At 39.6% G+C, this 23,644-nt stretch overlaps 1 protein-coding gene across 2 annotated transcripts in view; it reads left to right on the forward strand.

Moving 5' to 3' along the window:
* Positions 1-23,644, forward strand: part of PIR (pirin) — a 97,303-nt gene that overhangs the window by 24,227 nt on the left and 49,432 nt on the right. For both annotated transcript variants that reach the window (XM_036271285.1, XM_036271286.1), the window contains exons 4-5: positions 7,026-7,109; positions 9,053-9,259. In XM_036271285.1, coding sequence (XP_036127178.1) covers positions 7,026-7,109; positions 9,053-9,259 — 291 coding nt within the window. The remainder of the gene's footprint in view (positions 1-7,025; positions 7,110-9,052; positions 9,260-23,644) is intronic.

Below are 23,644 nucleotides of genomic sequence, written 5' to 3' on the forward strand. Positions count from 1 at the left end.
TTGGATGAGCCAATTTAGTGGGAGTAATTTTTCAGGTTTGTCAGTATTGCTCAAGTAATTAAAACTTTTTTTTTTTTTTGTAAAATAACTTGGTCCTTAATTGGATGGATTCAAACATTATATTTCTGTCCTTGAAGACCAGTTAGCAATATGCAATATGTTAAATCAGCCATGAACTCAACTCATGTTTTGTTTGTTTTTTTCCTTCTCAGCTATCAAGAGAAAAAAAGCCACTATTTGAGGGCAGATGGAAATGAAAGAAAACATAGTTTATCCATAACATAAACTTCTTGCTTTAAAGAATAGGCCTTGCATCTATAATATCAAATGTGATCATCACACTCTTCCTTCTGAATACCAGCCAGAAAGAAACAACAAACTATATTATATCTTGTGTTGTAATGCTGCAGAATTAATATATAGCTCTTTGAGGTATACCTTTCCTAAATTTTACATTGCAAATGACACTTTTCTTTCATTATTGTTGTGGGTTTGTGCCCTTCTCTTTCTGTATACAAACACACAAAATACAAAAAGTAATAAGAACTGACAAGGAAGCATAAATATTTAGTAGAGACTTATGGAAAATTTAGGACTAGGAGGAAAAAAGGACAAGCAGCACCAGGAAGCATGGCAAGTCCTTTAAGAAAACACCCAAGTGCCCATCAGTAGACGAGTGGGTAAAAATGCTATGGTACATGTACACAATGGAATACTATGCAGCTGTAAGAAAGATCTCTTATCCTTTGAAACGACATGGAGGGACCTGGAGAGTATTATGCTAAGTGAAATAAGCCAATCAGAGAAAGACAAGTAACACATGATCTCACTTACTTGTGAAACATAATGAACAAAATAAGGTGATGAACAAAATAGACCCAGAGACATAGAAGTAGGGTACAGACTAACAAACCTCAGAGGGACGGGGGGTGGGGAGTTGAGAAGAGATAAACCAAAGAACTTATATTTATACATGCACAACCAATGGACACAGACATTAGGTTGGGGGAAGCAGGAGGGGTTGAGATTGGGAAGGAGGGCATCAAGGGGGGAAAAGGGGGGACATCTGTAATACTTTCAACAATTAAAAAAAAGCACCTGTTTCCGATTACACATTTCTTACTTAATTAGACACATACAACTCTTGCGTTTAAACATAACACTCCCAAGTCCATCAACCACCCACAGCAATTCTCCAGGTGTTTGTGATTATGTAATGTCTTAAAAAATCATCTGGATTGTGTCAACTTGAAAAGTACTGCTTGAGTTTAAAAAAAAATCTTTGCAGACATTAATTTAGACTTACGCTCTCAGTGTAGCATTTATAACACTTAGCAAACATAAATAAATAAAATAAAAGCTAGATAATAATGAAGAGTCAGTCATTTCTTTGGTTTCTGATTTCCCCCCAAAGGCTAAAAGTATGGTTTTTGCTGTAAAGTAGTAAAAGCAGGCATTATGGACTCAGCAGATTTTCATTGACCAGAGTTCTCTAATTCAGATTTTACAGTACTTAGGATCAGAAAAGTGATGTTGACTTTTGTATTACCAGAGGAAAGAGCAAATCCTCACCTCAAAACTAGAAGGAAGGGAGGGATAATTGGCTTCTCAATCTTTTAGAAACAGTGTTGGGATTTCTCTCTAAAATAAATGTTGCAAAAATAATCCCACAAAAACCAAAAGCCAAAAAAACCTCTCTTGGTGTCCACATAAATTTTCATCTTTAAATGAGTCAGGCTCACCACAATTTACTTTATAAAGTTGCCTGACATATTTTGAGATGATTAACAACTTGAAAGCCCCCAGGCTTGGATAATTGAAAAATCTTTCAAGATGGAAAGAATATGATTTGAAAGAGATTCCTTTGAAATCCTAAAGGAGAGCTTCAGCCCAAACAGAATGAAAATTGCCTTTATTATGCAGTTATTTTAATTTAAAATGCATGCATAACAGGAAAGGAAAGTGATTCTAGACACTACTCCTGGTAGTTGGGCTGCTTCTTTGAAATTTGGAATTTTTAAGCTTTATATTGGGTTCTAAGTGCTTAATTCCTATTTTGGCCTGCGTGTCCTCTGTAGCAATTCTAGCGCTTTTCCACTTAGTAATATATTAAAGTGAGAACTAGCTATATTGTCCTCACATGTAACATGGAGTTACTCTGATCCTTAGTGTTTTCCCTCACGTCTCACTGCCTTCCTGACCAGCCCCAGTTTACTGAAACAAGAAACAAAGCACATCATTTATTTTCATTCATTGATTAGCAGCAGCATCTTCATATTGTCCCAAAATAAATGACTTGCTTTGTTGTAAAAATGTAAAGTACTCATTCCAGAACACCCAACTTATCAGAAAAGTAGAAAGAAGCTCACAACACATAGGTGCAAATCTACCATCTGGAGATGACCACAGTTCACATTTTGCTGTGTGTGCATCCAGGCACTGAAACCACGCAGAAACTTCATTTCTTTAATGTGACCTTTATTCCTTTCCTTTTTTTAATTAATTAATTAATTTTTTAATCCTCGTCGGAGGACATTTTTCCATTTTTGTTCAGATACAGTGGGAGGGAGAGAGAGAGAAAAAAAAAAACATTAACGTGAAAAGGACATATCTAGTGGCTGCCTCCTGCAGGACCCCAACCAAGGGGGGGGGGCAATCTGCAACTGAGGCTCGAGTCCTTAGCAGGAATCACACCTGGGTTTCTCTGGTCCCTGGGCTGATGCTCTAACCGCTGAGCAAAACTGGCCAGCGCTTTCCTTTTGATTTAAACTAGCCTTGTCCAACCTCGGAGCACCCTGACTCACCTGTCTGTTTCTTTATTGCACGTCCACTCCCTAAATCACTAAGCCCTCAGGAAAATGAGGTTCTTGTCAGCATCAAATAATCTTAGGAACAAAGGCTCGAGTCTGTTGACTACAGAGACAGAGTTTCAGTCAAACTAAAGAAAACATGTGGGCCACAGTTGTGGTTCAAGTCCAGACCCAGAAAAAGCAGAATGACCCCACTGAACCATATCTTTGTGAAACCATACAGATTAATGCCATGACTAAAATCAGGACCAGATGCAATGATCAACTACCCCATACCTTAGCACCAACCAATCAATTGAGACCACGACCCCAACTCCACCATGATTAATTAATTTCCTCCTATATAACCTATCCCCTACAAACCATCTGGGAGCCAGGTCTTAGATAACAGCTCACCTGTGACTCCAGGTTTGTCATCATTTCCTTACATAAACCTTTAGTTTCTTTGCTGCCAACTCCTATGTGTGTTTGGGCTTTAATGTGCACAGGCGAATGAACCCCTTTAGTTCAGTAACAGCACCTCCATGCATACCCTGACATAACTGAATCCAGTGTTATTTAAATGAACCCATTTAAATGGATCATTGTATATGATCTCTTTAAATAAAAGTGTTGTTCTATAACTTGCTTTGATTAAATAATGTCATTTTTCTGTGTCACTAGCAATTTCAATTTCTTTGAACAGTTACATAATATTCCCTTGTATAGCTGTGTATATACACCATAATTTAGCTAAGTGTATTCTATTAACCCACCATCCAGATTGTTTCTATCTTTTTGCTATTATGATAAACATTGCAAAGATCGATTTGTATAAACATTTTATATTCTTGTCTCCTTAGATTGAAATCTTAGAAATGTATTTTTTACATTTAAATCCTTCATCCATTTGGAAAATGTTTCTGTGTATAGTGGGAGCTTATTCTCTTTTTTTATATGGTCAGTCAATTGTTCCAGTACCATTTATTGGAATGTGGATCCTTGCCCCACTGATTTGAAATGACTGTCATCATATATTAATTTCCTATACAAATGGGTCTCTTCTATTTCTAAACCAATGTTGCACTGTTGCCATTACTATACCAAGTTTCCAGGTAATGGTTTTAGACTTGAAATCTGGTCAGGGTTCTCCAGAAAATAGAACAAATAGGATATATAGAGATAGATATAAAGAGGAGTTTATTATGGGACTTGCTTCACATGGTTATGGAGATGGAGAAGTCTCACAATCTGACATCTACAAGCTGGAGAACCAGGAAAGCTGGTGGTATAATTCAGTATGAGGCTCTAGGTGTGAGACCTGGGGTGAGGGTTTGCTGCGGATGTAAGTCCCAGAGTCTTAAGGACAAGAACCATGAGCTCTGATCTGAGGGCAGGAGAAGATAGATGTTCTATTTGAAGAAGAAAGAGCAAGAATTTGTTTTTCCTTGACCTTTTTGTTCTGTTTGGGCCCCCAACAGATTGGATGATGCCCACCTACTTTTGTAAGGGCTATCTTATTTAGCCTATGGATTAAAATGCTTATCTCTTCCAGAAATACCTTCACAGATGCACCCAGAAATAAGGTTTTGGCAGCTATCTGGGCATCCCTTAGCTCAGTCAAGTTGGCACATAAAATTAAGCATCACAACCTAGAACCCCCAATTTCTGTAACCATCTGCCTGTCACTGCTGGGATAAAAGTTGCTGCAGAGGCCATTCTGTACACTGTATACTTCAGTGACATTGCTCTGCAGGATGACACATGGAGGGTCCTCATGTTAGCTTGCCCCGATTTGCACTGGAGTGAGTGCTCTATAAACATTAGGTTTCAGGAACTGGCACTCAAGAGTTAGCTGAAGAAAAGGTGGGTTTATTATAAGGATACAATATAAGATTTCAACAGTATGACAGAATCACATCTTTCATTGCCCTTAGTTTGAGGTATGAGGAATACACAATGCCTATTTTCCCAGCCTGGATTCTGAAACAGTTGAGAAGATAAAAGAATAAGAAAGATGGCAGACAAAGAAAATATATACCTTTATTTCTGATAAAGCTGAGATTGAAGAATGTGGCTTATATCTGCAGGCAACTAGGCTTCTAAATATTACACCTGAAGCTTAGGCAGACTTTATTCAGATATCCCTGGCTGTGCTGGACCCCTGCAGGCCACCACCATGGGGGTTGGCCCGTTTCATAGAGGCAAAAAGTAAAAGAGGACACTTGCTTTCTGTGGGCAGGCTGATTCCCAAAAAGGAAGGAGAGGGACAGGGCTTCAGCTATGCAAGCAGTTTCTGCTTTCATGTCCACCAATCAGATTAAGTTGTTTGCTTTCCGGGGTGGTGAAGTAACAATTTTATTTGTGTAAACAGATACTTCTGATATATATGCTAAGAACTTCATAAATATTTTCTTTTACCTCTTGGGTACATTATTTTTGTTTTTCTTTCTTGTTTACATATAATGATATCACTCTATTTCTTTTTGTGCTTTCAGGGAGTTGTGATTTGTTGGTAAAAAGCATTTTTTTTAAATTGAGGTAACATTGGTTAATAACATAAATTTCAGGTGTACAACATTATAATTCGATATCTGTATTCTCTATTGTGTGCTCACCACCAAAAGTCTAGTTTCCATTCATTACCATTATTTATCTTTTTAAAGTGTGGATTTAAATTGTTATATTTGGTTGAATGGGTCTTTGAGTGAAAATTAATACTAGCTCACATAATTGCAAGAAATGCTGGGATTTTAATTGCAGATTGCATTTTTTGGTTCACTTATTTAATAATGATTAAATAGAATTTTGAAGTGAAATTTCCAAGATTAAACAGGATAAATACATTAAGCTTTAAAGAAAACATTGGGATAGCTGGCGTATGAGAACTTCATCCAATACATAAATGTTCAAAGTTGTCACCCATAAGCCTGTGGCAGGGAGCCCACTTGTGGTTTATAGACAAACACGATTTTACGCACACCTTTCAGAACTGTTCAGGCTGATTAGAATTTCTTGTAGGAATCACAGATGAACTTCATAAAGGTGTTCAAAATGAGCAAAATGGATAGTCAAATCTAAATAGAGTTGTACAGAGACAGCTACTACCCTGATACACATGCACCATTTTAAGCTTTAAGTATTAAAATTGTATATTTCGGATAACAATGTTACCATGTCCCTGGGGTGATTTAAAATTCTTTCTAAGTAATTGAATGTCTTTTAACCTTTGTGTGCTAGAATAATTACAGTAGCTTTAAAAATGAGAATTTTAGAGTTGCTTGAATTTTCCTTTTAGTAAGATAATGAAATAAGGACTTGATTTTCTACTGCTATTTCAAGCTGGTGGACATCCTGTTCTACCAAGAGATACTGTGATTGTAGAGGCTCTTGGGAAAGTTTTGCTCCTCATATAGAATGCCTACCACAGCTGACTGCTGATTTTCTGATCTATTTTTTTTTAGATCAGTGCTGTCAAATAGAATTTTCTTTAAAGATAGAATGTTCTATAATCTATGTTGTCCACTGTGATAGCCACTGGCCACACGGGCCTATTGAGCATCTGAAATGTGACTAGTACAATAGAAGAGCTGAATTTTAAATTTTGTTAAATTTAAATTATTAAACTTAAACAGCCACACACGGTTAGTAGCTACTCTGTTGAAGAGCTCACAGTTTATTTTCACTTTTGGATTTAGTAAGGACCTGCCTCTGGACAAGTTGACTTTAATTCATATGATTTCATTTGATATGTTTTACAAACATTTGTTGAGTACTTAGTGAGTTTGTGTGCCTAATGTCAGAAATACATTTCCTTTAGAATTCTCAAGTCAACTTTCAGGTCAATCATTCCACACACCTGGTCGAATATGGCTTTGGTCACAGGGTCCCTGTTGTTTCAACAGAAGCTGCTTGTCTTTTCCCCTGAGCTCTAGGACCCACTGTGGTAGGTCCATGGCCTGTGGGGCTAAGGGGTTAAGTGGGGGCTCCTCTCACTGGGCTGTGAGCTCTTCCATTCCCAGGTCTCCCTCTTCCACTGGAAAGGGCTCCTATGTGATATTATCTCAAAGACGTTGTGTGAGGTAGCACAGCCCTTTCACTGAGATTCATTCCCTCGGCTAGCCCTACTGTCTTAGTTGTTCCTGAAACTTTCCTCAACACATTTTCTATGGGAAAAGGAAACAACTCTACACAGATATCCAACAGCTACTTTTCCTTCTGCTTGTTTTTTCAAAGGTATCTTACCTCCTGGAAGGGGGCAGCATGGCCCATGAAGACTTCTGTGGACATGTTGGTCAGTTGAACCCAGGAGACCTGCAGGTATGTGTGGCCAAGGACAAGGGATTGCTGATGGTTTAATAGTCTTTCAATGTGTATACTTGATCTGCCCACTGCTAGTACACTCACACTTTCTTCCCTGTCTCATTTCTTTTACCTCTCTCTTTCTATGGATCCTTCCACACATGCTGGAAACTTGCATAGGTCTCTTGTATTCTTCTTTCATACTTTTCTTGATCCCCTCAATCACTTTTTAGCTCTCACCTAGTCCTTCTCTTAACATTTCTCAAAAAAGTAATCAACAGTGACTGTCTCAACTTCCTTTATCTTCCATTTCATCCTTCACTCACTAAAATCAGTGTTGGCCTCTCAACAACCCCCAAACATTTACTAAAGCTGTTCAGGTAATGGCCACACATGATGTCCCAATTGCCAAATTCAGCATTCCAGTTTTAGTCATCATCTTTATAGACTGTTCTGCTATATTTGAAACAGTTTACTACTTATCTTCCAGCTCATTTGAAGGCTAGGTGTTGTCACTTAAGACAATGACCCAAATCCTGCCACCATCCTAGTCTTGTCTGAAATGCATTCGAATTAAAAATCTCCAGGAAATGCTTGGGTAATCTTTACAAGTTTTGTAAGTCTGAACTTTTTATCAGCTACTTTCTAGGATTATTTACATATTTGGCAGATTGATAACTACAAATATTTGACTCATGGTGTTTTAATGAACATGGAATCTGAAGGCAAAAAAAAGCAAAAGGAAAGAATTGTAGCCAAAAGTTAACAGTAACCTTTCACTAGAGCAGAACATAAAATGGAAATGGCCTTGAAAGTTCTATAGATTACTGGTTGTGACCTGACCAGGGAAGTGGAGATTTTTCTGCCCTCCATGCAACAATTCTCAAGTATGTCTGTATGGATCCCAGTGGGATTGAGCTCCAGGTACTCACAGATGTAACCTGTTCGTTAATCCGCCTTTTGGCTTTCTCTCTTGCTTAGCTCACTCTTCCCTACTTTTCCCTACTTGTGCTTTCTGCGTCACTTTCCAAATAAACTACCGGCACTGAAATCTTTGTCTCAAGATCTTCTGTGGAAGAACCCAAGCTAAGACAGGCAAGAAGTCTATCATGTTCCATTTCTTCATCCCTAATATGCTTTTAATAAACAAATAAACAAATGCTTGAAGAATCTGTACAACAGTAGAGGCAATGACTGTTTTTCTTCTAAGTAGTGAGGGCTTCATTACTGGAATTGAACAAGCAAAGACTCAAGTCACTTATCCACGGTATAGTGGATACTGTGGGCCCTGCACATGTATCTTTAGATCCTCACACTTATCCATTCTCTAGCTGCTGGGAATATGGGCTGTTAATGACTCATAGCTGCATCCCACTCTGGGTATTACCCTGTGCAGCAGGAACTGCCTCTTTCAAGGGTGTGCTCCCTACTGGGGGGTGGCACACAGTCACTGTAGGGGATAAAAAAAAAAGCCTGGCTATCTCACCTTAATTTGGGACAATTCTGAAGATTTATCCAACTCCAGATCTCCTGCTAGATTGGCTAAGGCCTTGGTTGTAGCCACATTGTTGACTGACTTCTCCCCCTGCCCAATCATGCTTTTTTTTTTTTTTTTTTTTTTTTTACTTATTAAGATGCTCTCAAGAGCACTCCTCAATATACTATTCGCCAGCATCTCCCTATCTTAGTGTTCAATCGAAGGCTCAGGGATACCAAAGAGAGGCTTCTATGTGAATTTCAGATCTGATGCTTTGATTTCAAATGGGAAGCATAGATGCATTGGGAAAACTAGAAAGGGTTCTGGCAGTTGTCATTGTTGTTTTCTTATTCCTTATGATGCCCCAGGACTGTGAAAGAAGCACTTATAAGGTACCTCACTCAGTTACTATGTCATATGGTCCCACCTGCAGACTTGTTTGAGTCTGGGTTACATTTCCTTTTTGTTGGTCTGATGTTTGCAGTGGATGACCGCGGGCCGGGGCATTCTGCATGCGGAGATGCCATGCTCAGAGGAGCCAGCCCATGGCCTACAACTATGGGTTAATTTGAGGAGCTCAGAGAAGATGGTGGAGCCTCAGTACCAGGAACTAAAAAGTAAAGAAATTCCTAAACCCAGTAAGGATGGTGTGACAGTTGCTGTCATCTCTGGAGAAGCCCTGGGAGTGAAGGTAAGCCATGCTGCTGTGTTTGTGAAAGCTGAGGCACTCAGTGACATAAGTCTGGCTCCCTCTGTGTTGTCAGTTCTCACTGGGTTTATCACAGTTCATGTACCATAGGATGGACTTGCTTCAGAGGTGTCAGAATAAGTGGAACCTTAGGGGACCCAGAATTTTTTTTTTTTTTTGCTACATGCAAACTCAGAGAGTTAAAAAAAAATATAAGAAAGCAAGTTCATGTTAAAAAATTGGTCAAAAAGCAATTTTCAAGGTATTGCTGATTTAGCCTCTTTCCTTTTGCTTATCATGTCATTTTATATCTCCTTGGAACTGCACGATCACCATTGTTAAGAAACAAACCAAAATCAAAACCAACTCCACTCCCTGAAGATTTATTTAAATTATTTATGCCTAACTTAGGAAAGAAAGCACACGACTGCATCATAGAAATGTTTTTAAAATTAATTTGAACATTTGGTTATCTCATACATATCATACCCTGTACATTCTTCTCAACTAAGACTAATATTTCAGCTTAGGGTCCCACCATTTTAATCAAATAAGACCAATTGAGGATAAAGATTATGCACATATCTGTGGTAGGAAAAGGATATGTTAAAGACGATGTTAATTGCGTATCAGAACTGCTGCTGGGGAAGCCAAGTTTAAAGTAAGGGCCATCTGGGGAGTTAGCTGCATAGCATAGTCTCTTAGGTAGGGTTTCCCAGAATCAAACTGAAGATGAGAATTCATGTGCAACTGATTTTAAAGAAAGTAACCCTAGGAGAATAGAAAAATGAGTCAGGCAGGGAGCCAAGCAAGGGTATCATCTCAGGTAAAGTCCCAAAGAGGATGGGGACTCAAGGATCAGCTGACCTCGGAGTTGTCCCCCTGACCCCCAGGGATAGGCAGCTGGGCTTTCATGCTCCCTTACCCCAAGTCATTACGCATGGCCATTGAGTTTGGGTTGGGGGGGTCACAAAATGGTTAAAAGGGATCTAAGGGGACCTCGAGGGGCCCTGATACCCAGTTCCACACATGCCAACAGGAGTTGAAAGCATCAATAAGTTAGAAACCACTTTGCCATTCTCCCCGTGGGTAGCCAGCACTTAAAACTCTTTTATGCCTGGCCAGTGTGGCTCAGTGGATTGAGCATCATACCATGGACTGAGAGGTCACTGGCTCAATTCCCAGTCAGGACACATACCCAGGTTGTGGGCTCAGTCCCCAGTAGGAGGTGTGCAGGGGGCAGCCGATTGATGTTTCTCTCTCACATTGATGTTTCTCTCTCTCTCTAAAAAAAAATTAATAAAAACATATTAAAAAACTATTTTATATACTAATTTATTTAAATTTTGTTCAGATACATCCACAGGGACAATGGCTTGGCAGTGGTTACTAGCCAACCACTCAGTGGGGTGCATTTCATGGGTAACAGGTTGCTCATGCTTATTGGTTGGGACTTACCGGGATTCTATATTTCCTACACTATAACCACAATTCTTTACCTGTACCAGGCCTAGGCATGTGTATTATTTTGCTTTGTGTTTCCAGTGCAAACAGAAGTAATTGAAGGTAAAAGAATCAAAATGTGCTCCCTACTGAGCGTATATATGTGCCTGCTTTCTATGAGTACTTTGAAGTTGGAAACATGACCCTTCATCGTGTTTCTGACCCATTTCTGTTTCTCCAAGCATTGGGCAGTGCCCTTTCCAGCTGTATAGAAAGAGTTTCCTTCCCTTCAGTGCCACAGAGGACAATTCAGATACTGTGTGGTCTTTCTGGTGTAAGGCAAGGGATGTTGCTGTGTGTCGAATCAGTCAGGGAGGTCTAAGGAGAACTGATTTCGTGCAGCTGAGAAGTTGCTTGCCCTGTTTCCTATGAGGCTTTTCGCTCTGTGTTTCCAGGTCTCTAATATTCTAGGTACATGTCAAGAGATATCTTCCTTTGCACTTCAACCAAAGCATAAGGCTTTGTGGAATTGTCCTTAACATTTCCTTTACAAAAAGAGTCGAGCTGTCTGCAGCTAAAAAGAGAAATGAAACCACAGTTTTAATAGGTAAGCTAAACCAGCAATATCACGACTCCTCAGAGTTCACAACTGCTTCTCACTTATAGAAAATCCAATGCGTTTTTCTTTTGTTTTTTTTTAATCCTCACCCGAGGACATTTTTCCATTTTTTGTTCAGATAGAGTGGGAGGGAGAGAGAGGAAGAGAGAGAGAGAGAAACATCGATGTGAAGGGACACATCGAGTGGCTGCCACCCGCACGACTGACCAGGGCCGGGGACAAACTGCAACCGAGGTACGTGCCCTTAGCGGGAACCGAACCCGGGTCTCTCTGTACCGCAGGCCGACGCTCCAACCGCTGAGCCAAACCGGCCAGGGCTCCAATGCGGTTTTAATGTCAGAGCCAATTCCAGTTACAGGCACAAGGACATTTTAAAGCACTTCCAAGCAACAGACTGCATAACCTTGCAGTCACAACCAAGAATTAGAGACCAGAGGTAATGTTTTAACTTTGTAAAATAGTATCTTAGTAGCTTCTTGCCTGTAATTTTTAAAATTTTTGTTGAGTAAAATCTTTTAAGTGAATTACATTCTCCTAAGTCAATGATTAGTTTTTATTATGAGAACGTTTTAATAAGAAACTCTTGCAACCCTGTTTAGTATTAATTTGAATTTTGAGAGATAATGTGTTGCTATGGGTACCAGCATGGACCTGTGATAGATGGCCTGGATTAGAATCCCCAACATGAAATAGCTGTGTGACCTTGGGCAAGTCACTTAACTACTCTGTGCTTCAGCATTCTGATCCATCAAATAGGATTGCTGAGAGGATTAAGTGAGCTTTTTATACATCAAGCTATTAAAACAACATCACATACATTGTAAGCACCATATAAGTAGTAGCTGTTACTACTGTTATTTTGATTACTTTGTGTTAACTTGAGCAGGAGCTAGGCTGAGTTTTATGTTTGCTGTCTATGCTAGAGAGACTTGCTGGGATTTGGTAAAGGTAGTTGATCCTGCATGAGCCACCAGCATGAGTCAGTGTAAAGATGGGGGGACTATTGACCATTTTTTCTGGGTCACATAAAACCATAGTTTTCTATGTCTGAAGTCTTAATATCTGCTCACTGAGGAATGACTGGATCTTGAAAAGTCTAGATGTACCATAAAACAAACTGAAGATAATATTATGTTAACTTACCAGGTCGGGCTGAGAATATACCTTTCAAGAGATTGATGTGTTTATAACTAATGTAGTCAACCCCAACTTCTATTCCCACAACTATAATATCTAGAAAATGGAATTAGTGACCATTCCAGTGCTTCTCCAACTTCAAAATTCATGATTATCTAGGTGCCTGTTAAAATGCAGATTCTGATTCAACAGGTCAGGGTGAGGCCTGAGCATCTGCATTTCTAACTGCTCCCAGGTGATGGTGAGGCTGTGGTCTGGGAGCCACTATTTGTAATGTGTGTAATGACCATGACATCCAAGAAAGGGGTCTTACTCATCATGAGGGTCAGTTTGATTATGACCCTACAGAAGATGTTAGGGACCAGCTCTGTGGCTTTTGGAAAATCTTATTTAACCTTTCTGGACTTCATTTTCTACATCCACAAAAAAGGTGAGGGGGTTTTGTGCAAGATGCTGTTAGCTTTTGCAAGCAACTCAGCTGTCCTTTTGATAGTCCCAGAGATAGCTGCGTCCCTGTTTCTCAGTTTGTATGTGTTTCAGCCCTTGGGAAGCCACAGCCAATTTTGAGCAAGATTCTGCCAGAAGAGCACGGTCTAAAGTGAAGGCTGAAAGAGGGGAGGGATAAAGATGGGATACTTAGAATAGTTTCTGTCACTTCTGGAAGGTCAAAATCACATGTTTATTTCATGAGAGTATGAAATCCTCCAAACCCCATTCCATCCTTATCAAGCAGCCAATCAGCAATATTTACTGCCAGTTCTCTCTGGAACATCATTCTTTTTCCAACAAACGCCTCTACTTGCCTCCTGCTGTTTTAAATTCCATTATGTCAGAAGCAAACCGTAAGGAGGCCTCAGCCCCACTGGGGTCAGAAAAAGACAATCTGGAGCCAGACTGCCTGGGTTCAAGGCCAACTCCACCACTGACGAACTTTAAAGAAGTTACTTAAGCCTGCTGGGCCTCAGGGTACTCATCTGTAAAATGGAGGTACCTATAATGACTCAGAGGATCATTGGGGGGATTAAATTAGTTAATACCTGTACAGAACTTAGAACAATACCTGGCTATTCTTTTTACTTCTTTGCAAAAACATTGTACAGTGTTCGTGTGGCCTACAGATGTAACAAAAGGCTCTTCTGAAGGACAGACTGTATATTCACATATCGGATGCTAACCAAAAGTTTAAAAATTCAGTTTCCAAAACACTTTACCAAGCATCTCATGTAATTCACTCAGATCCTGTTACCACAGTGCCCCCAGCACATGAATCAGTGCCTGATACATACAAGACAATCAAGAAATATTTTCTGGGTCCATAAGTGAAATCATTAAAATGTAAACGAATACTGGAATGAGAGAAATGAGGGCAAAGTAGTAAGATAAAATAATATAGGGATTAAGAATGACTGCATTGCCCTGGCTCAGTGGTTAGAGTATCGGTCTGCAGACCAGAGAGTCCTGGGTTCGGTTTCCGCTAAGGGCATGTACCTTGGTTGCAGTTTGGCCCCGGCCCCGGTTGAGGTTGTGTGGGTGGCAACCAGTCGGTGTGTCTCTGTCACATCAATGTTTCTCTCTCTTTCTCCCTCCCTCTCTCCCTCCTGCCCTATCTGAAGATAAATGCAAAAATGTTCTCGGGTGAGGATAAAAAAAAAAAAAAAGAAGAAAAAGAATGACTGCATTAAGCTTACGATGAGCTAACTTAAGAGTTGAGAGAACAATACAATTAGCTAAATTATATTTTAAAATAAAATAAACTATTTAAGGGATTAGAAGTAGGGGAATAAAAACCAGATTGATATTTTTTTTCTTTAAAGCTGAATACTAGGCTGTTTTTCAAGACCCAAATTGTTTCCTACATGTTTGTAAATTCAAGCAGTGACAATGAAGAGTAGAGGTTTGGGGCTCGTGCTTCTCTTTGGGGGGGGGGTTCCACAGGCAGGCGTCTTGTCTGCTTTAGCATTGTTCCTGTGGGTTTTCAGGGCATTACTTGATCTCAAGTAGGGGACATACATGGCAGCTTTCAGTGTGACCCTACTAGATATATCAGTTCTGTACCCTGGTTTAGCTCTGGCAGGAACTAGAAGACCCTGTATCCCTTGGGCAATTCTCCCCCAACCAAAAAGCAGCCTACCCACTACACAGCCTGTGTTGGTTGTTGGTTGGCATGAGATTTATAACCAAGTTTGTGATTGTCACCTGTGATTCAGGCAGCTGATGGAGTCTCAGGGCTGTGGCAGGCCATTGGCTCATGCGCACATGCACACGCGTGCACACACACACGCACATGCACACACTCTCTTTATCCTAGATCAGAACTGGAGAGAAACTAGACAACTCAGAAACCAGAGAGAAAACCACATTTTGCAGCAGAGAGAAAACCACATTTTGCAGCTTTTCAAATATATAATTTTGTCAGTATCCCCTCTACCATACTTTAATTTAAAAGTTACAGTTTAAGTAGCTTTCAGGGAAGTACTTTTATAGCATATCCAAATGGCAGTGGGTTTTTGACCATCATAATATTGGAGAGTAAACTTAGAACATTTTTGCATTGTACCTAAAATCTCTATCTCAGGGGAAATTTGGATCCTTTGAATGTATGCACCCATTTTAAATAGATCTTATTAACTTTACAATTGACCCAAAATTCTCAGCTCTTCCCCTCACCTGCCTTTTTGAGTTTGCTTCTGTTCACTTTGTGATGTGGGGAGAACTGACCCCCTCCCACAAGAGGCCTCTCTTTTCTTCCCAAGCTCAGAAGAGCAACTTCTCAAAGTAGCATTTAAAAAACTATTAAATCAAGAAAACAGGTAGCACAGACACACCTTATTTTTTCTCCGTTTGCCTTTGAAGTATTCCAGCAACTTCATGGGTCTAGCTTGAAAAAGAATGATGGATATTTTGCTAATGGCAGAGGTTGTGTTGGAGGCAGTGGGTTTGTGAGCGGGAGCTTGAGATAACAGGCTCCAGCTGTCCCCCAGAGCAAGCAGAGGGAAAACAACACTTGCCCAGAAAGGAGTTCTCCTTTCCAAAGGCCTCTCTGTTCATTTATTTTTTTTATAAATTAAAGTGCTCCGTGATAGGCTTAATAACTTCAGATTTTAAAAACATTCCCTTTGGGCTGAAGGGTTGGGTAAGGATGGATCTGAGACTTCTCTCAGTATGTCTTTTCTCTTTAATTTTGAAAGATGTAAACACATATTTAAAATATCAAGTTAAACCAGAAGAGAAAAATATCTTAAAATTAAAAACAAACAGAAACAAATGAAGAACCTACCATTTGTGTAAAGATATCAGCAACGTAACCACACAGAGAAAATATTTATTTTAACATCTTTTAAACATAGTTTTATGAGTGTATGATTTAACTGGATTTGATCTAAATACAAAAAGAACAGCACAAAAATTTTGAACTTCATACTTTTTTAAAAATTAAATTTATTGGGGTGACATTGGTTAATAAAATTACCTAGGTCCAGGTGTACACTTCTATAATACATCATCTGTATACTGTATTGAGTGTTCACCATCCCAAGTCAAGTCTCCGTCCATCACCATTTATCCCGCCTTTATCCTCTTCTACCTGCCCCACCCCTCTCCCTCTGGTAATCACCATGCTGTTGTCTGTGTCTATGAGGAGTTTTTGTTTGTTTGTTTTCTTCTTAATCCCTTCACTTTTTTCACCCAGCCCCACAGCTATCATATGCTCTCCTCTGACAGCTATCAGTCTGTTCTCTATCTATGAGACTGTTTCTATTTTGTTTTTTAGTTTATTTTTATTGTTCGGGTTGGTATTACAATTTTAAAACAGTTTTAAAATCAAACAAGTGAGTAATTTTCTTAATATTTTTAGGAATCAAGATTTTCAGTGTAAGAAAAATAGGTACAAATGCAAAAGAGTTAAAAAATACCATAATATTCAATGTTACATTAAATATTAAATGGACATTATTTCTATAAGGCAGTTTCTAGGAAACGAGTATGTTTGATCATTTTAGCAATCCAAGATTTTTAACAATGCAATTTTATGTTTCTGATAACAATTTCATTGTCCTCTGGTTTTTATTTCTATTAAAAAACAAAAACAAAACAGTCTTACCTAAGAAAGTCGCACTCACTCAATGAATTCCGGCTGAATTTCTCTTTGAGACACTAAATAAATGCATTTTATGGGTAGGTGTAGGGAGAGAGGAAAGGAAATACCAACATAAGGCAGCGAACCTTCTGGGCTCCCTTTGACACAGAGCAAAGGGGAAACAGCATCTGGGGGAAAGGGATATTGTCAAGTGCAAAGTAGAAATGTGGAGTTGATTTCACCATCTCCATCTCCTTGCCACTATTCACCAAGGTCCAATGTATGTTCCCTCTCTTCAGTGAAGCCTTCTCAGCTGCCCTTGATCCACACAGCCATCTGTCTTAACAACACATGAGGTTTTTGAACTGGCAGTTATTTAATTCATGTGTCCCAGTTCTCTATGAGCTCTGTTTGTTCAGCCATTAGGCACTTGCTGTGTGCACATTGTGCAGTGCCCAGAGATATGATATGAATAAGATACAACCACTGTCATCAAAGAAAATCACCGTCTACCTGGGGAGAGAAACTGGCAAACATCAGACACATACTATGATACAAGAAAAGCTAAAACAGTAGTATGTAAAACTCTTGCATGGTAGTCTGGAGGAGGGAGAATTAATTTTGCTTGTGTAGATGCAGGGAGGAAAAAAAGGAGAGGGGGCAGAGGTCATGTCTTACAATGACTTGTATAAAAGGCTTGGATATTAGGAGTGCAATAAGTGTATGGGGATTGTGATGGGAGGGGAGGCTGCATAGACAACCAGATCTCATGGGAAGGTGACAGGGAAAAAGAAAATGATGCAATGTATGCATGACCAATGGACATGGACAACTAAGCCGGGGGCGGGGCGGAGGTGGGGTGGGGTGGGGGGTGCCAATGGGGTAAAAAGGTAAAATATCTGTAACAAAAAAAATAAATAAAACATTCATAAAAAAAAAGAAAATGATGCAAAATACTGGACTGGAGGGAAATCCAAAACCAAGTTTGTCTACTCCTGGATTTTGTCTAAGGCTGACCTTGGTTGTGTGTATATTCCTGCATTCCTCTCTCCCAGGGTTTTCATAGCATGGTTTGTGGTTAAGGTAGGAAGGGTTGCTGTGTGCAGTCCTGTCTTATCTTGAATTTCACCAAGTAATTCATTGTATGGGACCTGCCCAACACAGACCATGGAGCCCATGGTCGGTATCATTCCACAGTCAAGTGCAAAACTTGGTTCTGATTCAGTGTTGAGAATAGGCACAATTAGGTCTGTTAGTCTTATTGTAAATAGGAGGACACCGAAGAAATGCACCCAGCACTTCAAAGACTTGTCCTGTGGTAGGCAGCCATAGTTGGCACTTCATTTGCAGTCAGGAATGTTCAAATAAACAGTGGTCAGCATCTGGTCAGATCAGCTGTACAAAAGCTTGCTCTTGCCCAGGGCAGCCCACTCACCCCAGAAATACCATTCTTGGTGTGCACAAAGGGTGACAGATGTTCTTATTCCTTCAAGATGTCCCTGCTGACCTAATCACCTAGGAAGTACATTCCAGTGGTGTTGACAAGCCCTCTCCTGCCAGTAAATGAAGAATGGATAGGTGTGCTTTTAAATCAGAAGTTACATCTTGTGCCATTCATACATCATTGGCCCTAGTAATCAGAATTAAACACCAGCAAGGAAGTTTTGACTAAGAGGATAATAAAAGCTATAAAAAAAACCAAGGTGTCACCTTCAATAAAGGTGAATGACCACTTTGCATATCAGTGTAATCACGTCTATGGCTATCAAGGCTTGGATTTGTTTTGGATATAATAGGTCTTTCTCCAGGACCACATTACATATATTTTCTCTAACCACAGGACAGCTTCAGGGAGCTTCAGAGACTCTTGCATGTTGCATTAAAAGCTAAACCCTTGTGGATATAAATGAGATATATTTCAGTATTTTAAAGACTGGTATTGGCATATATACTGTATAAAGCTATGATGTTGATAGCTATAAACACACTACTTTATTTTGACTGAAGCACAAATCCTTGGAATCGTGTAGCTTTTAAACAATGTGATCAGACTTACACTAAAATGTAGTGAGAAAATTTGGTGTCAGATACAATTCCAATTACTTAAAGCTTAAATAAGAATTCTCCTGTGGACAGGTAAAGGTACTCCAAAATAGACCAGAATTTAAAAATTTTACATCAAATGGTCCCTAAATCATTGATAAGAATTACTTTATTAAAGGAGGAGCATGTTGTGGTCTTAAAACCACAGAGAATCCTTTTCACCATCCACTGAAGATCCATGGGCTGGTTAGATTTCCTTAGCTTAGTAAAACGAGATGAGGAAACTGAGATTCTGCCTTTTCTGGAAGGACTTCCACACTAGGCATGGGGAATTGGAAGGATTTCCCTGAAAGATATCTCTGCCATTATAGTTCAGTTGAGCTCAGCAAACACGTAACGAGGACCAACTGTGTGCAAGACCCTGTGAGGGTGCAAGAGAAAAAGATGAAACAAAAATCAGAGAGCTGAAAGGGCACAGTCAAAGGGACGCAAATATCAACTTCTAATACTACTAAACTGTGGTCAGTCACCAGTCTCATAAACATGGTGGGTTTAGGGGAAGACAGAATAGAGAGGAGCCTCAGCCTGATCTGGAGGTTCAGTAAAAGCAGGCCTTAGTCTAAAGGAGACAACTGACCTGCCAAAGAAGGGTGGAAAGAGTCTAGACAGTGCGAAGGAGACAGCATAAAGCTGTAGACATGTTTATAAAGTGTTGTTCCACAGAGGTGTGAAAATGTCCAGGGGGATAACTCTAACTTTTTAGAAGGCCTTCAAAATATGTGTTCTTTGTCTTAAGCATGAAAATTGGAAAAGTTATCATATCTACTCTGTAAAAATTCTCAGGTTATTCCTTTGTGTGTTTGTGTTTTAACTTTTCAATTTCATTCTCTTTCGTCTTTAGAAATATCTTCAATATACCAATAATATTTCACCTGGAGTAATTGCTCTTTTGCTTCCTCTGTCTTTTATCTCTCTCTCTCTCTCTCTCTTCTCTCTCTCTCTCTCTCTCTCTCTCTCTCTCTCTCTCTCTCTCTCTCTCTCTCTCTCTCTGAGTGACCAAAATGAAAATAGTGCCAAATTCCAAAGGTACAATGCTCTCATGTTATTGTCTATGGGAGTCATCCATGTTGAGAGGATAGCTCCTACATTTTGGAACCCAACATGAATTGATTAAGGTCCAGCTTATCCAGGTTCATGAAGAATAAAGTTAATGATAATTTTACTTCTTTTCATGAAACCTTAAAATCTCTTTGTTCTCTTTGCTTCCATATAGTCATTTTTAACATTATGGAAGGAAACTATAATGGCCAGAATTTTTCTTTTCTGATCCAACTATAAATAGCAACTGGAGAAATTGAAATGCTTCCTTTTGGAGGAAACCATTTTGAAGTCCAGAATAAGGAAGGCTCTTCTCTACCACCACCTTCAAACAACTGCCTGTGGTCAGCTGGCTTCCCCCTCTCTCTTCCGCTATTCCCTGATGCAAGAAGAAGAGTGGAAAGGAGAGCTGGGCTGTGAAAAGGAGGAAGAAAAATAACCCAACACCTTTTCTACTACATCTTGCTTCCTTTAGCATTGATGTTTGTGCCTTTCCATCCTTTCTCTACCAGAGGGTTTTCTTGTAGACCCCAACCCCATCATCAAGTAGGGGTTCTGCCTATTGAGTCCTCCTGGCTGGATTATTTCCCCAGCAACTTCGAAGTGTGGCTTTGGCAGCTCTGCTTGTCAGGAATCAGTACCTATGTACATGTTTTTCTGTCCCGGAGATTTTGGGTATCTCTGAGTAACTACCAGGACTTGGCTGGTGGATCTTCCCAGTGTCAGATATTGATTTAAGGCCATCTGTTATTGATCAGAAGTTTAGAGTGAGCGTTTCTGGTGATTGTAATTAAATGCCCTCATAGGTTTTAACTGACAGAGTCAGACAAAAGCAGAAGAGGACTTAGAGTTGGGTAGAAGTCAAATGGAGGGAGTTGAGGTGGAAGAGGAGACCAAAAGATAATTGTCTTTTCTTCCCCTCCAAGTTCAGAATGAGTTAAGAGGTAGACTCTGAGGAATTGATCAGATAGGGATCCAAATATCATCTCTATTACTAGTAAAATCTGGATAAGAGGACATGGCTTCTATCTGAGACCTTTTCGGCTTCTTAATACTTCCCCCACTTCATTAAACATGTTCAGGCAGAGCTGTACAGTCGTAGGCATCCTTGTCAGAGGCAGGCTTATTACCTCATGGCAGAAGTAGGGATAGGGATAGAACAGCCCAGAAGTGTGTGAGCTGAGCACACTCAGTTCCTTGAATTACCCTCACCAGCCGGATCCCATCCTTCCCTCTTCCCTCTACCCCCAGGGATGAGTGAAGAAGGCAGGGAGCAGCTGTCATGGGGACATTAGGGAGAAGTCTAGAGGTTCTCCCAATATTCCCCAGCCTATTGGATGTTCTGTCAACCTATTTGATTTGACACGTAACAGTGACTGCCCCCTGGGAAGGAGAGAAGTTTATCAATGTGACCTCCTCCCACCAAAACTAACTTCTGCTCTGTGGGATAAATTTTGCCCCCAGAAGGATCTTCAATGAGTACAGAGAGTATTTTCATGAAATTAACACCAATATCTATATTCTGGGCTGTACATTCACTTGCAATCCTATTTTTTCTGTCAAATTATTCCCAACCATGTTGGGAGGTGTGTGAAAAGCCCAAGTGGCAACATAAACAATATCTAAATATTAAAATACTCCATATTTGGACATAAATGTCTTCCATTATCAAATTTCTAAGAAGAAATCTAAACCCCTGATCTAAACCCCTTGCCCTTATATGCCAACTCAAAAGAAATTAAAATTAAAATTTATATTCTAAATAAAGTCCCAAATCATACTTACCCAATTATAATTCTGCTTTGCTTAGGTAGAATATGGATTTTCTTTTTCTTTATAAACACCATAGTTGGGTAGACTCCCCTGGAATGGGCGTGGCTCCATCAGGACTGTCAAACTTGAATTCATTCTATCTCAATTCTCATTTGTCTCACTTTAAAAATAGTTCTAAAAGGTAATAAGATACACATTTATCACAACACCGGCCGTAGTTCCTTGAAATTTTATTGCACAAGCAAATCTCCAAGCTCTAGAGCAAATTATACCTACAGAAAATTGATATATGTGGTTAGTCCAGAGCAGTGATGGCTGGCAGAACAAAGCCAGGCATGTGCAGTGCCTCCATCCTCTAAGGTCAGACATTCCTGCCTTTTTGAAAAGTTAGATACTTGTGTTGGTGACAAGTCCAGGGACTAGGTCTTAAGAAAATCTTCTACCCAACTATTGAATATATGCAGAGAAATGTAAATTCAAATAATATACTTCCACTTGATATTCTTCAGGTTGGCAAAAGTTATAAAGTTGGGTATTATCAAGAATGGGAAGAAATAGAAACTGTATGCAGGAGAAGCGTGTGTAACTATATTCACTGTGGAGAGCAAGCTGGCATTATTTAGTTACTTAGTGAGGATAACACTGCATATAAGGTGTGTATGCCTCAGCAATTCCACTCCTGGATATTTACTCCACAAAACTTCACCAAGTAAAAATATGACAGTGGTCATCACAGCATTATGGGTGGCAGAAAGGAGTCAGAGATGATGTAGATATTTACCACTTAAGGAATGGATAAGTAAAATATTGTGGTTTTATGTGATAGAATATGATGTAGCTGCCAGAAGCAGTGGGCTACATTTACTTATATATATGTAATTAGGAAATATGTATCAGGAAATAATGTGGAATAAATCAGAACAAGAAACCAGTTTTACACACAATACCACTTAATTTTCAAGGACACCTATATATCGAAATGAAGGGTAGATTGGAAGGATATGTATTACATATGTTCAGCTGAGAGCCACTAACTGGGGGAATGGGATTGAGATTGGCATGATGGGGGAAAATGCAAAATAAGAGTCTCTCATTGATGTATTATGGCCATGTACCATGGTGTATGGCCAGTTGAATTCTCTTCCATGCATCCAAGATGAGAGAGGAAGAGAGGGAGTGAGGGGGCGAGAGAGAGAAAGGGAAGGAGAGGGAGGGGGGAAGGAGAGGGAGGGAGGGAGGGAGGGAGGGAGGGACGGAAGGAGGGAGAGAGAGAGAGAGAGAGAAAGAGAGAGAGAGAGAGAGAGATTTGTGTTCAGCAACAGCTTTTAATTTGGTTAATGTAATTGACCTCCTGTGTGAGTGATTTAAAGTATTCTAGGAAGCCCTAACACAAGCCAAAAATATCTGTTACATTATCAAAATTATACCATTAGAGAGTCAATCCTTTGGCAATATGATGGATTGAATAGTGTATGGACTATGGAGTCAAGCAGACCAGACCTGGGTCCAAAGTTTGCTTTATTGTTTAATGCTTCTGTGACCTTGGAAAATTATTTTTGAGCCTTTATTTTCTTATCTGCCCAATAGTCTTTGTTATTTGTATGGTATATAATCAGCCTATTGACATAGAGGGTATTTAACAAATATTTTTCTTTTTCCTATTTGTCTCTCTTTCTGCTCCCACATTCCCTTCTATTATTAGGCTTTACTGATAGCAAATCTCTAGAACTTCTCGGGAGGGGAAATGAAAATGGGGTTCATTTTTGCCTAACACACAGAGGTTATCTCTGGCCCATTTATGTAGTAGCTGGACAGAAAACATTCCATTCATTTACTTCTTCCATTGTTGTAATGGACAGGGTATTAAAATCTGAATGAATTCCTTAGGGTAGCATGAGTCTAGAATTCCTGACAGTATAAGATGCTTTTCAGAGCTGACCAAGACCTACTCTTCCCTTTTCTTCTGGCACTTCTATTGGAATCAGAATGTCAGGCAGCAAAACTTTGCAGATGAGAATGCTGCAACCCAACCAGGCAAAAGATGTCTTCCTCAAGGTCAGACAGCTCATTGTAGAAGGAACCTAGACCCACACTAAGGTTTTCTACTTTTGCCCCATTTTATTTGCACTGTACCCCTGACTTATCACACCATTCTGTCCCTGTACTTAAACTTACTGAGTGTGTCTCTCTAGTTTGGAAA

The sequence above is a fragment of the Molossus molossus genome, unplaced genomic scaffold, assembly GCF_014108415.1.
Source record: "Molossus molossus isolate mMolMol1 unplaced genomic scaffold, mMolMol1.p scaffold_m16_p_2, whole genome shotgun sequence".
NCBI classification, from domain to species: domain Eukaryota; kingdom Metazoa; phylum Chordata; class Mammalia; order Chiroptera; family Molossidae; genus Molossus; species Molossus molossus.